Source organism: Tachyglossus aculeatus, chromosome 7 (assembly GCF_015852505.1).
Source record: "Tachyglossus aculeatus isolate mTacAcu1 chromosome 7, mTacAcu1.pri, whole genome shotgun sequence".
NCBI classification, from domain to species: Eukaryota; Metazoa; Chordata; class Mammalia; order Monotremata; family Tachyglossidae; genus Tachyglossus; species Tachyglossus aculeatus.
The window spans coordinates 8609959-8627765 of NC_052072.1; the positions used below are offsets into that span (position 1 = coordinate 8609959).

Sequence of the window (17807 nt, forward strand, 5' to 3'; positions counted from 1 at the left end):
TCCTTTGCTCTCCGGTAAGCTTCTTCCAGTTACCCTGCGGCTCACTTCTTGTTTTTCAGCCGATCCTTTTGAAACGACGCTGAAGTCATTATTGAGGTATCAGTCTCCTCTCTCTCTCCAGAGAGCATCTTCTTTTTTTACCTTGCGGCTCACTTTCTGTCTTTCAGCCGATCCTTTCGAAATGATGCTGAAGTCATTACTGAGGTATCAGTCCGGTCTCGGAGGAGATGCAGGCGAGAGCCACATAAGGAAGAAACTTTATGAAAATGGAGTGAGCAAGGCTCTTCAGAGTAATTTTGCTGTCCTGATAAAGGTATGGTGATACATGATCTGCCTTGAGTTTTTGCTTTGTAGGCTAAACTGAACAACTTTCACAGTAGCTGACTTTCTGCAATTGAAAGTAACCTAGAATTGTTGTTTCTAATCTCTACACTCCTTTTTCTATTTATCGTTTTTTTCCCCTTGCAGTACAGATACCGATCTTTTCATTTCTGAGGTGTTACGGCCCTCCTGCCTCCAAAAAACCGAAACAAGCCACTAAATTGAAATCCTAACACTAGCATGGGTTTCCAGGTGCTGTCTATTCTGGTCTGTATTCCTCTCCCTCCAGGCAGAACTGTAATCAAAGGCTATCATATGAATGCTTGTCTGCTCTGTGGAGATTTCTGGGGAAGAAAACTCTATCAACACCCTTGGAAATCTACTCCAGGGCTTAATATCCCATTGTGACAGAAATGTCTCCTTTCTATTCCCTTTTACTACCATTTGAGCCCATTTCCTTCGTTTGATTTCAGTAGGGATGAGGATCCGCTGGTCCTGATCTCTGCAGAAGCTCATTTGAAAAATCCCTCTTTAGGTTCCTTTTAGATGTCGGCAATCCAGTGGCTGCCCATTTTCCACAACCTCCAGGGGAAACTTTCTCCACTTCACACATTGGTCCTCTTAAGCAGCATTGGCTCAGTGGAAAGAGCACGGGCTTTGGAGTCAGAGTTCATGGGTTCGAATCCCAGCGCTGCCGATTGTCCGCTGTGTGACTTAACTTCTCTGTGCCTGTTACCTCATCTGTAAAATGGGGATTAAGACTGTGAGCCCCCCGTGGGACAACCTGATCACCTTGTAACCTCCCCAGCGCTTGGAACAGTGCTTTGCACGTGGTAAGCGCTTAATAAATGCCATCATTATTATTATTACTCCCCAGCTCACACTTTCTACTCCTCTCAAGCCGAAACCCTAACGGCCCCCTTCTCTCAACTCATCCCAAGGCCTGGAAATCCTACCATCTCCATCAGCCTTTTGCCTCGGCCGGTCTCTCCCCTATCCTGCCGCTGCTCATTTCCGAAGCTCTTCTAGGAGGGTGACCTTTCCTACCCGCCCCTCCTGTGTCTCCTTGAAGAGAACGGCCGATGGATATTGGTAGCTCAGACTCATTTTGTGCACTCGGGAATTTTGAATAAGCAGCCAACATCTCTGCCGCATTTCTACAGGAGACCGTTCTCTGTGCCCTCTCCCGTTTCCCTGGGTCCCTTTGAAAATGTGGCAATAAAAGCTGAAATACGATGCCGCACAGGGCTGAGCCGTGCCACGCATTGTATCAGGCTACTGTAATTTCATAAGTCATGTATGTTTAGTTCCAGCGGCTAGATCGCGCGATAGATCATCATCATCAATCTTATTTATTGAGCGCTTACTATGTGCAGAGCACTGTACTAAGCGCTTGGGAAGTACAAATTGGCAACCTATAGAGACAGTCCCTACCCAACAGTGGGCTCACAGTTTAAAAGATCAGTGTTAAGGGACACTGGGAGGCCCGTAAGCATACGATTTTAATTCAGACTGGGGTGAAAAAGCAACCGTCTTCACTGAAACTGTAAAAATATCTCGGAGCAGAGAGCAAAACACCTGCACCAACCAATTTGGACGGATGGTCTCGAAGCGTCTTTCTGATTAGAAAGGCTTTTTTTATTGAGAGCTTCACAGATAAGACACTGAGCATTGAAAGGTTTGAACTTTGCCACTGAAAATGAATCACAGGGCTTAGTGTCACCCTTTTATCTCCAACAGAGCTGCAACTGAAGGCTGTTTAATTCACCACATTGTTTAATGGTTGGGGTGGCCCAGAATAGGCCAGTATTATCTTATTCTCTCCCTAATGGTTAATATAGTGCTCTGCACAGAGTAAGTGCTCAGTAAATACGACTGATTATTATTTCTCTTGTACAAAGGCAGTGTAGATGGCCTGCAGTCTTTCTCATAGTCTGAGCAATTGAAACGGCCAGGGTTCCATGCTCCAACCCCTTAATAAACTGGGCTTTCTTATCAGGGCACCGCCACCACATATGAATGACAGTTTAAATAAAGCTATTTGAGAAATCCTTTAAAAGCAGCCTAATAAGGCAGAAACATGTCAACAAAGTGATTTCAAACTATCACATAAGGCTGTGTTGTGATATAAATCAATCAATTGTATTTACTGAGCACTCGCTATATGCAGAGCGCTGTATTGAGCACTCGGGAGGGTGCATTAGAGAGAGATCGTTTTAAAACACTGAAGCAACTGGTCAGTGCAGATTCATTCATTCAATCGTATTGAGCGCTTACTGTGTGCAGAGCGCTGTACTAAGCGCTTGGGAAGTACAAGTTGACAACATCTAGAGACGGTCCCTACCCAACAACAGGCTCACAGTCTAGAAGGGGGAGGCAGACAACAAAACAAAATATATTAACAACATAAAATAAATAGAATAGTAAATAGTATAATAGAATAGCAATAGAATAGTAGAATAGATTGTTTGACAAAAATTAAATTTTAGCACTCTACTAGAGTACTAGAGAAGCAGCATGGCTCAGTGGAAAGAATATGGGCTCTGGAGTCAGAGATCATGGGTTCAAATCCCGGCTCTGCCAATTGTCAGCTGTGTGACTTTGGGCAAGTCACTTAACTTCTCTGGGCCTCAGTTACCTCATCTGGAAAATGGGAATGAAGACTGTGAGCTCCCTGTGGGACAACCTGATCACCTTGTAACGCCCCCCCCCCAGCACTTTGATCGTATTTACACATAGTAAATACGCACATAGTAAGCGCTTAATAAATGTCATCATTAATTAATTAGTTATTCTCCAATATAATGGATAACTGGGGCCATTAAAGACACCATTATGTAATTTGATAACAAATGTGTGGAGCAGATTGTGTGGGTGGTAATAATAATAATAGTAATAATACTGGTGATATTTGTTAAGAATTCTCTATGTGCCAGGCACTGAACTAAGAACTGGGGTAGAAACAAGCAGATCAGGTTGGGCACAATCCCTGTCCCATGTGGGGCTCACAGTCTCAGTGCCCATTTTACGGATGAGGTAACTGAGGCCCAGTGAAGTGACTTGCCCAAGGTGTCACAGCGGACAAATGGCAGAGCTGGGATTAGAACCCATGACCTTCTGACCCCCAGCCCGGGCTCTAGCCACTAAGCCATGCTGCTTCTCTAAGAAGAGAGGGTGGGAGGATGTCAGCTGAAACCAAACCATGCAATGGATCGCTCTGGGAAAATAAAATTAAATGCCACGTATATAGATGATTCTTGTATCGAGGACAATAAATGTCAATAGACAAGGCTAGGAAAAAGGGGAAAAATTCATTCAGTTCTCCCAATGAGATATATTTTCATTACATGTTTTGGTTTGTGTGCCATTAGGGAACGTTCTTCTGATGATGCATGTCTATCTGGCCATAATATAATAGTATAATAATGATATTATCACAGTCTCTAGACTAAGCTTGTGATGGGTAGGGAATGGGTCTACCTACCGCAATGTATTGCACTCTTCCAACAGAGTATGCACTCAATAAATAGATGCACTCAATAGAGAAGCAGTGTGGCCCAGTGGAAAGAGAATAGGTTTTGGAGTCAGAAGTCATGGGTTCAGATTCCGGCTCCGCAAATTGTCATCTGTGCGACTTTGGGCAAGTCACTTAACTTCTCTGTGCCTCAGTTACCTCGTCTGTAAAATGGGGATTAAAACTGTGAGCCCCCCGTGGGACAACCTGATCACCTTATAACTACCCCAGCACTTAGAACAGTGCTTTATACATAGTAAGCACTTAACAAATGCCATTATTAATAATAATAATAATAATAATAATAATAATAAAAAACACCACTGATTGATGGATATTTGCTAAAGGCTTACAACATGATGAGCACTGTACCAATTGCTGTGGTAGCTATAAGATAGGATGTGATGATCTGCTATGTTTACATCTACCCCAGTGCTTAGGACAGTGTTTGGAGCATAGTATGTGTTTAATAAATACCATCACTATGTTGGAGGAAACAGTTGTATGAATGTCTGTGGTGTCAGTCAAGGCACACACATCATAACTCAAGATTTCCTAGCATGGTGTTCTCCAAGAACATTAGACTGGAAGTTCCTCCCTCTAGGCCAGGCTGGGGTGCAGTAGGAGAGTAGTGAGGTGAGGTCGGAGGGGACAAGTTGATTGAGTGCTTTAAAGCCAAGGAGACAAGTTCTAAGATAAATTATAGGTAGAACCATTTAAGTGGTACAGAGATGCAATAAAGACACAATGCTTGCTGAGGCGTGATAGAAAGCCATAAAATGGTTATCAGCTTGGGTCCTGTATTGCCCAGCTGTCTAGAAACCCTGTTGGACATCAGGCTAGGATACCCATCCTGTTACTTAATCCTTCTACTTCAATCAATCGATCGTATTTATTGAGCGCTTAGTGTGTGCAGAGCACTGTACTAAGCGCTTGGGAAGTCCAAGTTGGCAACATATAGAGACAGTCCCTACCCAACAGTGGGCTCACAGTCTAAAAGGGGGAGACAGAGAACAAAACCAAACATACTAACAAAACAAAATAAATAGAATAGATGTGCACAATTAAAATAAATAAATAAATAGAGTAATAAATATGTACAAACATATATACAGGAGCTGTGGGGAAGGGAAGGAGGTAAGGTGGGGGGGATGGAGGGAGGGTGAGGGGGAGAGGAAGGAAGGGGATTTCAGTCTGGGAAGGCCTCCTGGAGGAGGTGAGCTCTCAGTAGGGCCTTGAAGGGAGGAAGAGAGCAAGCTTGGCGGATGGGCAGAGGGAGGGCAGTCCATTATACTATTCATTTTTTCATTCAATCATTTATTGAGCGCTTACCGTGTGCAGAGTATCGTACTAAACACTGGGAAAATACAGTTCGGCAACAGATAGACTGTGAGCCCACTGTTGGGTAGGGACTGTCTCTATATGTTGCCAACTTGTACTTCCCAAGCGCTTAGTACAGTGCTCTGCACACAGTAAGCGCTCAATAAATGCGATTGATTGATTGATAGAGAAAATCCCTACCCAACAACGGGCTCCACCCCCGCTCCCTCAGCTGCCTTAGCAGTTGTGTCTTTCTGCTTACATATTCATTTTCTATTTACGTATTTAATTGCTTACCTTTATTATTTTAGTAGCCACGATCTTACCCTTTTACTTGCGTATTGTATACTTGAGAGTTTGTTCACAATTTGTCTTGTACAGTGTTTTTGACAGTAGGCACTCAATAAGTGCAGTTGATTCATTCAGTCGTATTTATTGAGCGCTTACTTTGTGCAAAGCACTGTACTAAGCACTTGGGAGAGTGCAATATAATAACATACATTCCTGCCCACAACGAGCGCACAGTCTAGAAGGGGAGAAAGTCATTAATATAAGTAGATAGATAGATAGATTAGATAGATAGAATGTTATGATGATGTCGAGGAAGGAAAAAGGAGACATTTTCTTCCTGCAAAGATGTCCAGCTTTGATTTCTCTACTCAAGGTCTTCAAGGCCAGAAACAGAATATCTGAGGTGTAGAAGGGGAAATTTGCTTCATGCAGACCCTCTCCAGCTTTTATTTCTCTACTTAAGGTCTTCCATGCCTTGAAAAAGAGAATATATGAGGTGAAAAGGGAGAAATTTTCTTCCTGCAAAGACCTCCAGCTTTGATTTCTCTACCCAAGGCCTTCTAGGCCAAAAGAGAGAGTATTTGAGGCGCATTAGGAGAAATTCACTTAATGCAATCCGACTCCAGCTTTTACTTCTCTGTCTAAAGTCTTCAAGGCCTCAAAAGTAAGTATTTTAGGTAAAAAAGGAGAACATTTCCTTCTTGCAAACAACTTCCAGCTTTGAATTCTCTATCAAGGGTCTTCAAGGCCTCAAAAGTAAGTATTTTAGATAAAAGAGAACATTTCCTTCTTGCAAACAACTTCCAGCTTTGAATTCTCTATCAACGGTCTTCAAGGCCAGAAAAGAGAATATTTGAGATGTTAAAGGAGAAATTTGCTGTATGCGAGGAGTGTGCAGCTTTGATTTCTCTACCAAGGGTCTTCATGGCCTCAAAAGGAGATATTTGAGGTAAAAAGGAGAAAGTTTTTCCCAGACTGAGCCCCTTCCTTCCTCTCCCCCTCCCCACCCCCACACCTTACCTCCTTCCCCTTCCCACAGCACCTGTATATAGGTGTATATGTTTGTACTTATTTATTTCTCTATTTATTTTATTTGTACATATTTATTCTAATTATTTTATTTTGTTAATATGTTTTGTTTTGTTCTCTGTCTCCCACTTCTAGACTGCGAGCCCACTGTTGGGTAGGAACCGTCTCTATATGTTGCCAACTTGTACTTCCCAAGTGCTTAGTACAGTGCTCTGCACACAGTAAGCGCTCAATAAATACGATTGAATGAATTAATGAATGAATGAAGGAGAAGGTGATAGAGAGGACCGTGAGGAATTGCAGGGATTGTCTCTCTTTGTTGCTGTATTGTACTTTCCCAAGCGCTTAGTACAGTGCTCTGCACACAGTAAGCACTCAATAAATACGATTGAATGAATGAATGAATTACAGGAGGCTTCTCCAGAGTGCTTCTTAGTACAGTGCATTGCACACAGTAAGTGCTCAGATATGAATGAATGAATGAATGAACGAGTCAGGGAAAAGAATAAAGGCAGTTTATGATACTCATTGCTGATGAATAGCTGTCCTTGAACGACACCACTGGTTTGGATTCAAAATAAAAAGGAAACAAGAAGTTATACGGACCAATCAGTGGTGATTTAGGGGAGGAAGGTATTATCGAAAGGAATTTCAAGAATCCTCTCTTTTCGTGACTTAGCAGGTTCACACACATACACCAAAGTGAGGAAAAAGCAAAATCGAATCAATCTGTTTTTAAAAATGCCTGGAGAGCAGGTGCGAAACCGCAGGTGTGGCTTTGCCAAGGGGAAATTAGTGATAAAACAGCCAGGTTCAACTTTCATAACTGCACAGATGTGGGGCCCTTGAGGCTGACCTCAATTTTCTTTTGCTAAATAGACCCAACTCATTTTACACAGCCAATACTTTGTAAGCCTGCAGATATGGCATTTCTGCTGTAGAGCAAGAGGGAAAACAAGCAACCTGAAAGTTGTAGAAACAAAGATCTAGGGGTAAAAAGGAAGGAGGGGATTCAATGCCTATTCTCCCCAACCCCCGGCGATTTAAACTAAATCCCATGTGAGACAGGGACAGCATCCAATCTTGTGTCTATCCCAGTGCAATGCTTGGCATATAGTAAGTGCTTAACAAATACCATTGTTCATAATAATTAATCCTTTTTTGAGCCATATATAGGAAACTGTAATTATCCGAAGAAGTTGAAGAGTGAATTACAAAGCTGTTTAACAACTCCTGTCAAAAAATGTTGGGAGGCCGTGCTTAATGTCTGTGTCACAAGGAGAGTTTGAGGTGGTGGTTTATGAATGAATACCCTGGGAGGAAGAAGTCAAATCAAATATTTTAGGATTTGCACCCTTTATTCACCCCTCCCTCAACCAAACAACACTTATGTACATCTCCATCATTTATTGATGTCTGTTAATGTCTGTCTCCCCAACTAGATTGTAACCTCACTGTAGGCAGGGAACATGTCATTAACATCCCAAGAGAGTCAATTAGGGACAAGGGGGTTTGTGACTCAGCTTTACAGAAGGAACAAACCATGATATTCAGTGTGACAGTAAGAAAACATTTATTAACTTACAGAAAAACATAAAGCATGGCAGATTAATGCTTCTGTTAAGCCCACAACTTGGGGGCAATAATAATAATAATAGTGATGGCATTTATTAAGCGCTTACTATGTGCAAAACACTGTTCTCAGCGCTGGGGAAGTTACAAGGTGATCAGTTTGTCCCACTGGGGGCTCACAGCCTTAATCCCCATTTTGCAGATGAGGTAACTGAGGCACAGAGAAGTGAAGTGACTTGCCCAAAGTCACACAGCTGACACTTGGTGGAGCCGGGATTTGAACCCGTGACCTCTGACTCCAAAGCCCATGCTCTTTCCACTGAGCCACGTTGCTTCTCTCAATGTGCAATGTGGTCACCTGTCTCCATGTTTTGTTTTGTTGTCTGTCTCCCCCCTTCTAGACTGTGAGCCCGTTGCTGGGTAGGGACCGTCTCTATATGTTGCCGACTTGTACTTCCCAAGCACTTAGTCCAGTGCTCAGCACACAGTAAGCGCTCAATACGAATGAATGAATGACAGCATTTAAGCCCTCAACCCCCAGGAGCATTGAGAATTTCCTACTGCCGGATGATGGGTCCCACTGGGTGTTCAAGTCCTTAACTGGCCAAACTGGTAAGGGCGTCCCCTGGCCAAGAGGTCCCTCGAGCCCGTGCTGTCCCTGCCTTCATTCATTCATTCAATCGTATTTATTGAGCACTTACTGTGTGCAGAGCACTGTACTAAGCGCTTGGGAAGTCCAAGTCGGCAACAAATAGAGTCGGTCCCTACCCAACAACGGGCTCACAGTGTAGAAGGGGGAGACAGGCAATAAAACAAAACATGTGGACAGGTGTCAAGTCATCAGAATAAATAGAAATAAACCTAGATGCACATCATTAACAAAATAAATAGAATAGTAAATATGTACAAGGAAACTAAATAGAGTAATATATCTGTACAAACATATATACAGGTGCTGTGGGGAGGGGAAGGAGGCAGGGTGGTGTGGGTGGGGAGGAGGAGAGGAAAAAGCAAGCAGCCAAGTATGGGCTGAGGCCAGGATGGGCTTGTTGACCATTGCATCGAGTTTCTTCAGCATCATGGCCCTGATCTACTAATTACAGTTTCGTTGCCTTCTGCTCTTAGAAGACATCTGGCCCTGACTCCCGGTGGGTGGGTCAGCGTTTAGGTCTTCGCTCAGGAGCCCATCCGTCTGGCTCACCTGCGATCATAGGAAGCGATGAAGTTTAGCACTGTGCTTACTTACGTGAAGTCCAGACTGCACACTTCACATGTCGACCAACCTGTTCTGTTGGTCCTCAGAAATCTCCAGTGGCTACCAATCAGTCTGCGCTTCAGGCAGAAACTCCTCACCCTGGGCTTCAAGGCTGTCCGTCCCCTCGCCCCCTCCTACCTCACCTCCCTTCTCTCCTTCTCCAGCCCAGCCCACACCCTCCGCTCCTCCACCGCTAATCTCCTCACCGTACCTTGTTCTCGCCTGTCCCACCATCGACCCCCGGCCCACGTCCTCCACCGGGCCTGGAATGCCCCCAATCCCTCTGCCCATCCGCCAAGCTCGCTCTCTTCCTCCCTTCAAGGCCCTACTGAGAGCTCACCTCCTCCAGGAGGCCTTCCCAGACTGAACCCCTTCCTTTCTCTCCCCCTCTCCATCCCCCCATCTTACCTCCTTCCCTTCCCCACAGCACCTGTATATATGTATATATGTTTGTACATATTCATTACTGTATTTATTTATTTATTTATTTTACTTGTACATATCTTTTCTATTTATTTTATTTTGTAGTATGTTTGGTTTTGTTGTCTGTCTCCCCCTTCTAGACTGTGAGCCCACTGTTGGGTAGGGACTGTCTCTATATGTTGCCAACTTGTACTTCCCAAGCGCTTAGTCCAGTGCTCTGCACACAGTAAGCGCTCAATAAATACGATTGATTGATTGATTGATTGTTGTACCCTCCCAAGGCACTTAGTACAGTGCTCTGCCCACAGTAAGTGCTCAGTGAATATGATTGATAGGATTTTGAAAAAGATACAAAATGACCCTTCTGAAACTGCAGATCCACTTTAAAGAACTAGTTAAATGCAGAGCAGCATGGCTCAGTGGAAAGAGCACAGGCTTTGGAGTCAGAGGTCCATGGGTTCAAATCCCGGCTCCACCAGTTGTCAGCAGTGTGACTTTGGGCAAGCCACTTAACTTTTCTGTGCCTCCGTCACCTCATCTGTAAAATGGGCATTAAGACTGTGAGCCCCACGTGGGACAACCTGATCACCTTGGAGCCTCCCCAATGCTTAGAACAGTGCTTTGCACATAGTAAGTGCTTAATAAATGCCGTCATTATTATTATTATTAAACTTGGTGGTATAAAAGCTGACCCAAAGGCTGAAGAATCCACTTGGCTCAAGATGAAGCAGTAGGCGTATTGGTCGGATGGACTCCCTGAATCTTTGTACAGTAGGAGGAAAGTGAATGAATGAACCAGAAAAAGGGACGATACCCTCCCTATGACTTTTGGCATCTTCCAAGAACACTATTTGTACAATACTGTTCATCTAAATTACCGACTTTTAATTGTCCCTTCTCTTCTAATCCATCTTCCCACTCCCAATTAGATATGAAGTTTTAGCAATTAATAAAATCTGTAAGCTCCTTGAGCTCAGGGATCATATCTACAACTCGTACTCCAAAGTGCTTAGTACAGTGCTCTGCACAGTCAGCGCTCAATGAATCCGCTGACTGATTGATTTTTCTATCCCCTACCAGGTAGTGCCTAACATTGATTTCCTTGGTCAGAGCAAATGTTCCTAGGAGTAGGTATGCGTGAGGCAGTTATATTGAGGAAGAGAGAAGTTGCGGGCGTGGGAGGAGAGCGAGAACGTGTGTGTGATGGAGAAAGAGTGTGAGGCCGGCTGAGGGGAGAGACAGTGGGTGGCTGGCTAGGTGGGATATTTGGGGGAAAGTGTGTGGATGGATCCGAGGGAGGGAATCTAGCCAGGGAAATGAACTGTTAAGAGATTGTCCTCATCCTACTGATGTCATAGGCTTTACATTTAAGAAGGAGTTTCGGGCAGGAGACAAAAGCAGGCTGGGGTGTTAGGAAAGTTAATCGTTATGTATGTATATAGCTGGACTTGTGGCATCTGAGAAAATTATATGGTGACTTGGCTGCCTGGTACAGATGTTGTGAATCACACAGATGTGCTCCGGGGATTACAGGGAACAGGAAGAAACTGGAGATTTGAGCGCCTATTAATACCGTTGATTTGGAAAAATTTATCAGGGAATTCCGCAGAGGCCCGATTTAGTAATAATAATAATGGCATTTATTAAGCCCTTACTATGTACAAAGCACTGTTCTAAGCACTGGAGAGTTTACAAGGTGATCAGGTTGTCCCACGGGGGGCTCACAGTCTTAGTCCCCATTTTCCAGATGAGGTAACTGAGGCCCAGAGAAGTTAAGTGACTTGCCCGAGGTCACGCAGCTGACAAGTGGCAGAGCCGAGATTTGAACCGATGACCTCTGACTCCAAAGCCCAGGCTCTTTCCACTGAGCAGCGCTGCTTCGCTGCTTCCCTAGTAGCTAGGCAGGAGTTTAAGGTATGGGACCTCCTTGGTAGCATGTTCTGAAATGCTCTGAGGACCTGAAAGACAGAGTTACAGAATCTCAACATGTGGCTGAAAATAAAATATGGAAAGGAAGCCTAGGTATTAGAAACCGGTGGGGGTTTTGAGACAGGTGACACCTGTATAGAAATGTTAGGTTCCACTTATCCATCATCAATGGTAGTACTATCTGCTGAGCACTGTACTAAACGCTTGGATAAGCGCAGTACAACAGAGTTGGCAGGTATATTCCCTGCTCACGACGAGTTCCACTTGAACTGGGGAAGCAGCATTGCCTGGTGGATAGAGCGCAGTCCTGGGAGTCAGATGACCTGTGTTCTAATCCCGGCTGTACCACTTATCTGCTGTGCACTTCTCTGTGCTTCAGTTTCCTTAGCTGTAAAATGGAGATTTAAGGCTGTGAGCCCCAAGTAGGATTTGGACTGTGTCCCAACTCATTAGCTTGTATCTACCCCTGCACTTAGTACAGAGCCTAGCACATAGTAAGCATTTAGCAAATACCATTAAAAAGAAAAAACAGTGCCACTAGGCTGTTGGCTCAAAATGAAACAAGTGACGGAGTGGTTTTTAAATAAAAAGCAGGGGAGGCCAGTGAGAGTGGGATGGTAGGGGACCCTGATAGATACAGCCTCCAAGAAGAAGTTGACACCAGGACATGGGAAGTTTGGGGGTTCAGAGGCAATCAGATGGCACTTTCAAGGAAAATGAGTTTAGATTAGACTATATTGGGCCTTTTTGGAGGAAAATGTTAGAGAGATTCTCTCACTTTCCCCCAGCTGTGGTCCCTGCGCAGGATGTAGCAGGTGGTAAGTGAGATATAAATAATTCCCAGGACTCGTGGCATCTACCTGTTACCAAGAAAGTGCAAATGGCCACTATTCTGGAGAACGAATGGGAATCCCATCTATTAAAAGTCTTCCCTAGGGAATTTTGGGAGCTATTCACTGGAGTGTCCCACATATGCCTGCAAGTTTTAGTTTAGGAGCAGTCAGCCTTAAAAAAGCACTATATGTGGGAGAAAAGACAATATGGTAAGGGAAAATCTTGCCTCGCTATTCTGCTACATATTTTTGAGGTGTTCAAAACCATCGGATAGAGGGAACCAGGAGACGTAATTAGGGATTTTTCAGTGTCTGTGAGATTGGAGGGAATGTTCTATCATGGATAGAAAACTGGCTAATAGGAAGTAAAGAGCAGGAATAAACGGCTGCTTCTCTGGATGGGGGCTAGAACTGGTTTTATTTAACGTTTTCAGAAATAAGTTGAAAGAGGCAATGTGCTAGGAAATCTCGATTCTGAACACTTTTAGATAATGAAATGCCATGCAGCCCGAGATAAAATACAAAAAGGTTCTCCTACAGCTGAGTGGTGGGACAGAAAAGTGGTAGCTATGCTTCAGAATGAGGAAGGTCAAAGACAAAAATCATCCATATCAGTCACTATCTACAGAAAAGATTTTGGATCATTGTTGACTTCCTTCACATCATTAATATAATGTGCAGTATCAATCAGGAATGCCAAACAATTCAGAGTATCTCCAAGAAGAGCATTAAAAATTAATCGTCAGGTTATGTCAGAGAGTCAGTCAGTGGTATATATTGAGGGCTTACTGTGTGCAGAGCACCATACTAAGCACTTGGGAGAGTACAATAGAACAATAAGCAGACACATTCCCTGCCCGCAACGAGATTACAGTCTAGAGGGGGAGACGGACATTAAAATATATACATAAATGACAGATATGAAGTGCTGTGGTGCTGGGAGTGGGGGATGAATATAGGGAGCAAGTCAGGGTGACGTGGAAGGGATTAGAAGAAGATGAAGGAGGGCTTAGTCAGAGAAGGCTTCTTGGAGGTGATGTGCCTTCAATAAGGCTTTAACGTGGGGGAGAGTCATTGTCCTTCAGATTAGAGGAGGGAGGGCGTTCCAGGCCAGAGGCAGGACGTGGGCGAGAGGTCAGCGGCGACCTAGTATATCCCTAGTCTATACCTAGTAGACTAGTAGACTGGAATGCCCTCCCTCTGCCCATCCGCCAAGCTAGCTCTCTTCCTCCCTTCAAGGCCCTACTGAGAGCTCACCTCCTCCAGGAGGCCTTCCCAGACTGAGCCCCTTCCTTCCTCCCCCCCTCGTCCCCCTCTCCATCCCCTCATCTTACCTCCTTCCCTTCCCCACAGTACCTGTATATATGTATATATGTTTGTACATATTTATTACTCTATTTATTTATTTATTTTACTTGTACATATCTATTCTATTTTATTTTGTTAGTATGTTTGGTTTTGTCTCCCCCTTTTAGACTGTGAGCCTACTGTTGGGTAGGGACTGTCTCTATATGTTGCCAATTTGTACTTCCCAGGCAGTACAGTGCTCTGCACACAGCGCTCAATAAATACGATTGATTGATAGTATACTGGATGCGATTCTAGAAGGACAAAATAGAGTTACGAACTCATCAACCCCCACCATTGACTCCACTTTGTGATCAGGTAACCCCTCTTGCCCCCCAACCTCACTACCACCTCATCCCCCGGCATCTTCAGTTAGCCCCTCTTTTCCCCGTCATCACAGATTTTAAAATTGCTTCCCCATTTCCCTCAGCTTCCATGTGCCCTCCTCTCGCTCTCGTCCTCCCTTCAAGGTCCTACTGAAAGCTTATCTCCTCCAGGAGGCCTTCCCAGACTGAGCCCCTTCCTTCTTCTCCCCCTTGTCCCCATCTACATCCCCCACCATCTTACCTCCTTCCCTTCCCCACAGCACCTGGATATATGTATATATGTTTGTACATATTTATTACTCTATTTTACTTGTACCTATCTACTCTATTTTTTTTTTTTTATGTTTGGTTTTGTTCTCTGTCTCCCTCTTCTAGACTGTGAGCCCACTGTTGGGTAGGGACTGTCTCTATATGTTGCCAGCTTGTTCTTCCCAAGCGCAATAAATACAATTGATTGATTGATTATGACTAATAGTGTGAATTATTTATTTATATTCATGTCTCCCCCCCCGCCCCCAGAGTGTAAGGTCATTGTGAACAGGGAAGGTGAGCCCTGACTCTGTTGTATTGTGTTCTCCCAAGCACTTAGTTACAGTGCTCTGCACACAGTAAGAGCTCATTAAATTTGGTTGATGATTGATATCCGTGTTTCTGAAAATAATAAGAATTATACTATTTTTAAGCGCTTTCTTTGTGCCAGGCACTGTACTAAGCCCTGGGGTGGATACAAGCAAATCTGGTTGAACACAGTCCCTGTCCCACATGGGGCTCACAGTCTCAGTCTCCATTTTGCAGATGAGGTAACTGAGGCATAGAAAAGTGAAGTGACTTGCCCAAGATTACGCAGCAGACAAGTGGTGCAGCCGGAATTAGAACCCAGGACCTTGCTGACGTCCAGGCCCCGGCTCTATCCACTATGCCATGATGCTTCTCATGTGATGATAATAATAATAATAATGTCATTTATTAAGCGCTGACTATGTGCAAAGCACTGTTCTAAGCGCTGGGGAGGTTACAAGGTGATCAGGTTGTCCCACAGGGGGCTCACAGTTTTAATCCCCATTTTACAGATGAGGTAACTGAGGCACAGAGAAGTTAAGTGATGATGATAATGATGATGGAATTTGTTTTTTTATGGCATTTATTAAGCGCTTATTATGTGCAAAGCACTGTTCTAAGCGCTGGGGAGGGTGCAAGATGATCAGGTTGTCCCACAGGGGGCTCACAGTTTTAATCCCCATTTTACAGATGAGGTAACTGAGGCACAGAGAAGTTAAATGATGATGATGATGGAATTTGTTTTTTTATGGCATTTATTAAGCGCTTACTATGTGCAAAGCACTGTTCTAAGCGCTGGGGAGGTTACAAGGTGATCAGATTGTCCCACAGGGGGCTCACAGTTTTAAACCCCATTTTACAGATGAGGTTACTAAGGCCCAGAGAAGTGAAGTGACTTGCCCAAAGTCACACAGCTGACAATTGGCGGAGCCGGGATTTGAACCCATGACCTCTGACTCCAAAGCCCGGGCTCTTCCACTGAGCGCTTAATATGTGCTATACACTGTTCTAAGCCCTGGAGTAGGTACAGGGTAGTCAGGTTGTCCAATGTGGGGCTCCCAGTCTTAATATGACAATGAGAAGCAGCATGGTCTGGTGGCTAGAACATAGGCTGGGAGTCAGAAGGACCTCGTTCTAATCTCTGTTCTGCTGCGTGACCTTGGTCAAGTCTCTTAGTTTGTCTGTGTCTCAATTTTCTCATCTGTAAAATGGGAATTAAAACTGAGCCCCATGCGCGACCTAGACCGTGTCCAATCTGATTACCTTGTATCTACCCCAGAGCTTAGTAAAGTGCCTAGCGCGTAGTAAGCGTTTTAACAAATATCATTTAAAAAATAGTAATAATAATGATGTTGATGTGCCTGTTCAAGTGATCGTCAATGTTCTGAGTGAAATGGTGTGGATGGGGCCGATCCACACCATTTCACTCAGAAGCACTCACGATCACTTGAACAGGCACACCAACGTCACTATTATTACTATTTTTTAAATGATATTTGTACCAGAGGGGAGGTGGTGACTGTGTCTTTTTCACCTTGGGGTGATACTGCCACTTTGTGTTTTGAGGTGGGCCTCCTTTTGTCTCAGTCTGCTTCTTTCTCTTGACGTTCACTTCTTGATTTTCCCCACCCCGCGCAGGGAAAGGATTTAATGATTTCTTCATAAAACTTCCCGGACTGACTCAGAGGACTACTCGATTTTTTTGGCCCTGCAAGGCATGAATTCGATTTGTCACAAAGTATAATTTTAATCCTTCAGACGACAAAGGTTGAACAGAAACCAAACATGTTTTTTTAACTGAGTGAGGAAGCACAGGCATCAACCTTACATAATCAGTGACTATATTTCACAGCATAGTAGACAGAGCCCGAGTGTGGGAGTCAAAATCAATCAATCAATCATATTTATTGAGCACTTACTGTGTGCAGAGCACTGTACTAAGCGCTTGGGAAGTACAAGTTGGCAACATAGATGTGGGTTCCTCCACTTGTCTGCTGTATGAGTCTGGACAGGTCACTTCACTTCTCTGTGCCTTAGTTCCCTCACCTGTAAAATGGGGATGGAGACTTTGAGCCCCACATAGGACAGGAACTGTGTCCAACCTGATTTTCTTGTATCCACCCCAGCGCTTAGTACAGCGTTTTGTTCGCTTGTCTGTCTCCCCCTTCTAAACCGCGAGCCCGTTGTTGGGTAGGGACCGTCTCTACCCGTTGCCGACTTGTGCTTCCCAAGCGCGTAGTACAGTGCTCTGCACACAGTAAGCGCTCAATAAATACGACTGAATGAATAAATACAGTGCCTGGCACCTAGTAAGTGCTTAACAAATATCACAATTATTATCGTTGTTATTATTATTGTTAAATGTAGCAAAATGAGCCCAGAAGTGTTTATGGTTTTCTCTCATCTTTCAGCTTTCAGAAGAGTTATTGGCAAAATGGCTCTCTTGCCCAGAATCTCAGCACGTGCCCCTCTGCCAACACATGCTGGGCTACGCCATCAAGTCCGTCACACAAGTAGCGATGGGTGGTAGCTTTGAAAATGATCAAGAAATCATTCGTTTCCGCAAGAATCACGACGCGGTAAGTCACGGGGAGAAGGTGTGTACCAACTCTCTTGTCCTGTTCCTGTTATGCTAGAGAAGTAGTGTGGCTCAGTGGAAAGAGCCCGGGCTTTGGAGTCGGAGATTGTGGGTTCAAATCCCAGCTCTGCCAGTTGTCAGCTGTGTGACTTTGGGCAAGTCACTTCACTTCTCTGTGCCTCAATTACCTCATCTGTAAAACGGGGATTAGGACTGTGAACCCCCCGTGGGACAACGTGATCACCTTGTAACCTCCCCAGTGCTTTGCACATAGCACTTAATAAATGCCATCATTATTATTATTATTATGTACTCTCCCTAGTGCTTATTACAGTGCTCTGTGCACAGAAAGCGCTCAGTAAATACCACTGATGATTGATAATAATGATGATGTAGAGAATCCAAAAGCCATCTTCTGTCACTTGTTTTGGAAAGGTGGCAAGCTTCTTGAGGGTAGGGGATGTACTGTTATTTTTATTACCAGTGCAGGGAATGTGTCTGCTAATTCTGT

General features: G+C 44.2%; 1 protein-coding gene across 2 annotated transcripts in view; it reads left to right on the forward strand.

Annotated features, from left to right (window-relative positions):
* LOC119930875 (cytochrome P450 20A1) overlaps window positions 1-17807 on the forward strand; it is a 56956-nt gene that overhangs the window by 18302 nt on the left and 20847 nt on the right. For both annotated transcript variants that reach the window (XM_038749598.1, XM_038749599.1), the window contains 2 exons: window positions 168-313; window positions 17130-17297. In XM_038749598.1, coding sequence (XP_038605526.1) covers window positions 168-313; window positions 17130-17297 — 314 coding nt within the window. The remainder of the gene's footprint in view (window positions 1-167; window positions 314-17129; window positions 17298-17807) is intronic.